This window comes from Syngnathus floridae, chromosome 22, assembly GCF_059516105.1.
Source record: "Syngnathus floridae isolate MCC-2025c chromosome 22, RoL_Sflo_1.0, whole genome shotgun sequence".
Classification (NCBI taxonomy): domain Eukaryota; kingdom Metazoa; phylum Chordata; class Actinopteri; order Syngnathiformes; family Syngnathidae; genus Syngnathus; species Syngnathus floridae.
This window is the reverse complement of record NC_142434.1, coordinates 4,777,790-4,784,391: the sequence shown is the minus strand read 5'-3', so window position 1 is coordinate 4,784,391 and position 6,602 is coordinate 4,777,790. Positions and strand designations below refer to the sequence as shown.

Sequence of the window (6,602 nt, the reverse complement as noted above, 5' to 3'; positions counted from 1 at the left end):
ATTTAAGCATTAAAAACTTATATTTTAAACTAAACGTTTTTGATAAATCAGCATCTAATTAGATTGTATGCTTTGTATACATTTATCTCAATTTTAAAATCAAATGTAATCCAGACCGAATAACATTTCTATTGTAATTCAATATTAACTCAAATCATAGTAAATTACAGCCATGAAATTCAAATTACACTGTATAAAAAGTCTACACACCCCTGTAAACACGACTTTCCAACATCTTCAACGATGTCATACTTTCTCAACATTCGTCTTATGTATCCACAAGGGGGCGCAAATTTCTCCTACCAACGCCAATGATTTATGTGTCACCATGGGCGTGTCTAGCCCATTTTTTTTGGGGGGGGGGGTACTGAAGCGCCCCAAAAGTAAATCCAAGCACCTCCAAAACTCGAGAGGTCAATGTATTTTAATCAATATTTACTAAATAATAATATCCTGTTGCAATGAACCTAAAAATATTTCTAGCACAATTTCTACTGCACAAGGACGAGCTAGTGAAATCTTAACTAAGTTTGAGCACAACTCAATCAACGAAGACAAAGCAGGAGGCTCGCCTTTAATTACACGCATCATTATTCCCTAATGTACAATGCAGCCGCTTGGTGAAACAGCAACCTCCGAGTAACCTAATTACTCATTACTTCTTGTGATTACATCTGGACGGAATTGAATAAATGAAGATTTTGGTTTGAGATTGGCGGGGACACTGTATTCAAAACAGTTACATAATATAATTTTAAAAAAACGCTGTAAGGTTTTTGGGTCTACAGGAAATCCCGATAGGGCAAAACAATGAGTGGTCCAATGGATTGTTGTCACAACCAAGTGCGTTGGCGCTATCAAACAATCCAGACAGAAAATTGCTTTGAAAGGTCAAGCTATAAAAGAAAGGTCTATGGAAAAATACCTCAAGTCCACAAAATGGAGAGATATATTCCACAACTATGTTTAACCAGAAAATTTGACCTGGGATGACTTTTCAGATAGTTTTGGAATTGCTGCATTTTAGGCCAACAGATCTTTGAGGGGGTGGGGGGGGGGGGGGGGGGGACACGTACATTCCAGTTATATTACTCATTTTCCGTGACGGGTTACCACCCACTTCCATTTCAAGCAGATCTTTTTGGTGATGGTGGAAAATTGGACTGTTCGGTGATTTACTAATGAGATCATTTATCAGGGAGGATGAAATTTGCAGGCCAAGATACGTATACTCCCTTTCTGCTCTCATGCTTACAGGAAGCGGTAAATAGCATGTATTCAAGGTGACCTCTCCGTAAAAAAAAAAAAAAAGATTACAGTCAATTACAGTACTTGGAATCATAATTCCCCTTGGGTGCAAATGTAATGTTGTTTAAAATAGAATCCAGACTTGAGTCTTTTTCCCACACCGGTTGCGATAGCTTGGCTCTAAAAATAGAGCGGCCGAGTAGCTGATCGTTATCAAAGATTGCAGGGTAACAACATTTGGTCGGAAAGACAAGGTTCTCGGCCGATACGGTTTTTCCACTAAGTGAGCTATAGACACGATCGGTGCCAGAGGCAGGCAAGTCTCAAGTCTGAGTTTCAAGTTACACAAGCAAAAATGAAATAAGTCGAGTCATTACAAATTATATATATATATATATATAATTTGTAATGACTCGACTTATTTCATTTTTATTATACATACATATATACATATATATATATATATATGTATAATAAAAATGAAATAAGTTGAAAATTTAAAATGAATTTGCCCTCTGCATCCCTTGAAAGTTCTTTAGGATATTTTTGAATACGATTCTCTGCTCAGCCATATAAAAAAAACATTTCACTCCATCTCAAGCACATGCTTATTCATCCTGTTAAAACATATTTACGTCAGGGAACTAGAGAGCAAGAAGGCCTGTCAGACAGAGATGGGGGAATGCTTCACCCTGTGAACTAAACCTATCCAGACTGTCTCCAAGATTTAGATTTGAGTAAGAGTGATCCTTCTGCCTCACTTTCAAAGTTCCGACAACACAACCCTGCTGACTTTTAAAACATCTCGGGGGCGAACAGCCAAAAAAATTCACTCAGGTGGAAGAATCATTTCATGATCTGGTGCAATGAACTGTTAATGCTTTTTACCTCCATTCCAAAATCACCTAGCACAATATACCAAGTGCAGACCCTCGGAAGGAATTAGGCCCAAATCCCACTGGACGAAGACTGAGCTGATTAAATGTTGCCTTCCTTAATTGAGAAGCTAATTTGTGACCAATCCCACAACTTTGTTTCTATGCCGCAATGAGAGGAAGTCATTAATAAACGCCGTATATCTAATTAGGAGTCATGATTAAGGCGGTTGGTTTAGTTCACCCAGCAGAACTTCTCTAATTAGGTCACATTTCAGAAGTATGCTAGGATATGACGCGTGCTCGCTCAGATAAATATTTCACAATTCCCTTGGCGTATTGAATAAGGTTATCAAGTTAAACTGAGAGGGCAAATAATAAAAAAAAAAAACATACAACGTGAGGGTTAAACGTGTCTTTCGCCGACTGCCCTCGATGCGTTGTTATTGTGATACTGCAGCACCCTCTACAGGACATAATGAGAACTGTCATCCTGACTGTACAAAATGATCGAAAAGGTGTTCCGGGTAATATTGGTAATATTTTACGCAATATTTCCATGCGTTCAAAATAAGTTATCAAATTATATAAGAATACATCTGCATTTCTTTCAAATGTAAATTTTAAATCTATAGGAACTCTTATTTTGGTACAACTTTTTATGTAAAATATATTTTGACACACTGGGGATTAATATTAAATCAACAATGCTGTATTAGCAACAATGTCAGCAAGGTCAAATAATTTCCTGTGGAATCTAAAAATACACTAATTTTTGTCAATGCAGCACGACAAGAAATTTATTTTTTCCACGACACACAATATATGGATATTGGGGAGGGTAAGTCAAAAATAAATAATGGCTCCAAACATGACATACCAGGAACATTTGTGTTTTCATTAAAATGCAGCTAAGGGCCAACTAAAAATTGTCATAATTATTAAAATAGTTTTTCAAAGTCGATTTGGGAAAATATAGCTAGTGGATGTATAAAAACATTGATAGCATGCTGTCACATTTTGCAGGCAAGGAAATCACAAAAACATGCAGTGATATAAATCTACTTTCGAAATGAGTCACATGTTTTTCTGTTTTCCGTCCAGCTCTTGGGCGCCCCCTTCCGTTCAAAAGTCGCTCTTAAGACACTGTGGTAAAACAAATTGTCTATAATAAAAAAACGATGAGCAGCTGGACCAATATGATTAGGATTTCTTTTTTTGAGTCCATATAATTCTTTAAAAAGGCACATCGAATTTTTTTTTGTTTTTTTTGCTTTGAACAATTTTCACATTTAATAACAGCTGCTGACTGCACTTACATGATATCAGCAACAACTACTGAAGCCCTGTTCTTCGTGATTGAAAGTTTTTTTGGACGATTTTTTGTGAATAATATTCATATAATAAATACGATAATTACATCGAGGACGTTATTTCCTGCAAGAAGTTCATTCGGGAAGATTGCGGCGCCTGAGGCCGCACGGCTGTTGCACTTTACCGCTTTCCTCGCACTTTGTGTTGTCATGCGAAGGCATGAAATCAAACTCCTCGTATCCTTCCTCCTCCTCCTCCTCCTCCTCCTCCTCCTCCTCCTCTTTTTCAGCCTCCTCCGTTTCCTCCATGTCATCATCATCTTTCCTTTCAACCTCTTCCTCCTCCGAGTTTGGTTTCTTCACGCCGCCGCCTTCGGCTACGTCTTGTGGCTTTTCAGAGGTTTTATCGGCGTTGGCCGGAGGAGTCTCGCCAGCGCCCAATGTTTCGATGAGGTTGTCCAGGCTCTGCTCGAAGCAGGCCTCTGAAAGGGAGAAATATTTCGGGGGGAAATAAGAAACTGCATTTCGTTCACTCAAGTTCATTCTAGGAATTATATCAAAATTAAACAAACACTTCTGAAATATTATCGGTAAATGTTTTGTGGTTGAAAGTTAAATATAATAAAACTGTATCGCATTAAAAACACACAAATGGTAAAACTGAAATGTAGTGATTTTTTACTGCCGCTAGAGGGCGCATGCACACCACTTTAAAAATAATTGATTTGTTTTGTGTAGTATGAATTCTATCATGCGTTGTAATTTAATTTAAAATAACTAAACTTAACCTTTAGTTCCTATCATTGTAATATGACAACCTGAGGTGAAATAGTTATTTTTTTTAAAAAGTTCCGTTAATATTAACAAAGTCTAGATAAAAATATACATTTTTAAAATTAACTTTGAAGCACTGTACAATTAATATTTTTTTCTTTTTAAAACTGTTTGCTTTCAGACATTTAGTTATCAGAAAATGAAAACAACCAGTTGAAATTTCTTTTTTCTTTCCTCCACGCGGCATTTGAACGCACCATTCAAAGGCGGGCAGTCCATTCCTCTCTTTTTCATCAGGTAGCGGATGGTTTGGAGTTGGGTCATGATCTCGTTCTTTTGCTCCTGGGCCACAGATTTTGTACTGATGGCGGAAGAGAGGAAACAAATGGAGTTGGTTTGTGTTGACCGATTTCACGATGTAACATGGGGTCATGATTGTGTACATGTTAGATTGTTAATTACCGTTCTAAGCGGGTCAAACCTATGAATAGCCAAATTCAAAGCACTCACCAGTTTGTGAGCGGGTCAAGTTGGGTGAGAATAGAATTGAGCATCCTTTCGGTTTGGGCCAGCCTTTGTTCCAGTTCGTTCAACTGGTTCTCTGTGGGCGGAAAAACAAACACGTTTCGATGACTTGTCGGAAACAAATATTGTGGTATTCAAATAGAAATCCAATGTATGGAAAAAAAAACACACCTGCCTCGGCCGATTTTTTGGCCCCTTTTGCAAATGTATCCTTTTGTGCTTGATCATCTGAAGACTTAATCTGCAAATGGAAAAATAAAAATTCATATTGTATTTCCACAAGAGTGGTTGTATACTCAAATACAAAATGAGAGGAAGCTTGGAGTATTAAACAATAGGAGCCGACCAATATGAATTTTCTAAATTCTGATATTTAGCATAAAAAAATTCCGATAAGCGATTAATTAGAAAATTAATTAAAAATAATAATGAATAGAATTATTTCAAATGACTGTCAGAACATTTGACAGTTTCACGCTACTTTGTTTTATTTGTTGAATTATAAAACAGAGAATTATTTTTCTCAAAACATAAAAACGGAGACTCTCACCCAAAAAGTTTTGATCACTTGGGAAATACTGTCCTCCGTCTCCACTTCTTGCTGACAGCAAAATATCATGCTCAGGAAAATTTGGAAAGGCGGCAATCCACCAGCGTTGCGGAAAATTCTGTGGCCGTGCACGGTTGCACGAAAACATGTCACCAGGAAAATTGTATTTTCGATTGAGAGGAGTCAGAACTCCCTTAAATGGACAACCGGCAAAATCAAGAACATATACGAATAATTGATTGTGATTATTATAAGAAAACGTTTGAATCAGCCGATTTTAATCGATTAATCGGTCAGGCCCTATTAAACCATTCTAGTGGTTTATTCTTCCGAATTCGGTCCTACCTTCAAAAACTTGTATGCCGCGAATACTCCGACTCCGATGGCATACAAGGGCATGAGCGTGAAGACGTAGCCTTTGCTGTTGTTGTTGGATTTGAATTTGTCGCCCTTCAGCTCCTGCTCCATCAGCTTCTTCATCTGCAGCATGCTCTCGGCCGACTGATGCGAGTTGGGGGGGACCTTGTCGGAGGCTGGAACTCGAAGTGTACCCGGGCCAGGACCTCCTGTCATGAATATTGGACGACCAGCACAGGGACAATGGAAAGTTTAGTTTGTATCATGTTTGCATGAAAACCAACAGTATGTTATGACTGAAATAACGTGGGCAGTTTTTATTGGTGAAAATATGCAATATGTTGGGAAAAATGTGATATTGATATTGAATGACATTGAAAGATATTGGAATGATGCTGGGTGATATGGAATTAAAATGATAACAGAAGGAATACATTTATAAACTATAATAGATGAAGAATACAAAAAAATAGGAAATATTTTTATATATTTATAATAGCTTACGTCACCTTTTCTGGAGTAACGAGGGTCGAGCCTCGACTCCTTCGCCCCGGTGCCAACGCCGAACATCTTTGGCAGGACGACAAATGTGAACAGCACCGCCGTGAACGCCAGGGCGACTTGCTGGGACGTTGACAAGACCATTTTGGAACCTCTTGTCACACCAAGGTTCAGTTAAAGATAAAGAGTCGTGCAAAAAATGCAAAAATGACTAAATACAACCTACGCCCAGCTGGTAGTGCAAGACAACGAGGCCACAGCTGTGTTGACCAAAAACTAGCTTTACTACCTAATCAACAACTCTTTTTCCGCAAGGCAACCTTTCAGAATAAAAGATTCCCTTGAAGGTCTTTCATAAAACCACGTGAGGACCAAGAGGAAACGATGGGTTCGTCGTTGTGAAAGCACGTTTTCCACAAACAAATTATCCCATTTGTAATATTTTGATTTATATTGCAT

At 37.9% G+C, this 6,602-nt stretch overlaps 1 protein-coding gene across 1 annotated transcript; it reads right to left on the bottom strand.

The window, feature by feature from the left end:
• Positions 1-2,895: 2,895 nt before the first annotated feature.
• Positions 2,896-6,448, bottom strand: LOC148379367 (uncharacterized). Its single transcript, XM_088366846.1, has 6 exons — positions 6,152-6,448; positions 5,631-5,851; positions 4,907-4,976; positions 4,721-4,811; positions 4,468-4,571; positions 2,896-3,918 (listed from the first exon to the last, which is right to left on the bottom strand). The coding sequence occupies exons 1-6, from the start codon at positions 6,285-6,287 to the stop codon at positions 3,572-3,574; spliced, it is 969 nt and encodes a 322-aa protein (XP_088222972.1). The 5' UTR covers positions 6,288-6,448; the 3' UTR covers positions 2,896-3,571.
• Positions 6,449-6,602: the final 154 nt, after the last annotated feature.

What these genes read in the sequence shown, in the direction of transcription:
- LOC148379367 (XM_088366846.1), bottom strand. Translation starts at nt 6,287, where the DNA reads ATGGTCTTGTCAACGTCCCAGCAAGTCGCCCTGGCGTTCACGGCGGTG. An exon ending in CCCTCGTTACTCCAGAAAAG is followed by an intron (nt 5,852 to 6,151) that starts GTGACGTAAGCT and finishes TATTCATGACAG; the next exon opens with GAGGTCCTGGCCCGGGTACA. An exon ending in CTTGACCCGCTCACAAACTG is followed by an intron (nt 4,572 to 4,720) that starts GTGAGTGCTTTG and finishes TTCCGCCATCAG; the next exon opens with TACAAAATCTGTGGCCCAGG.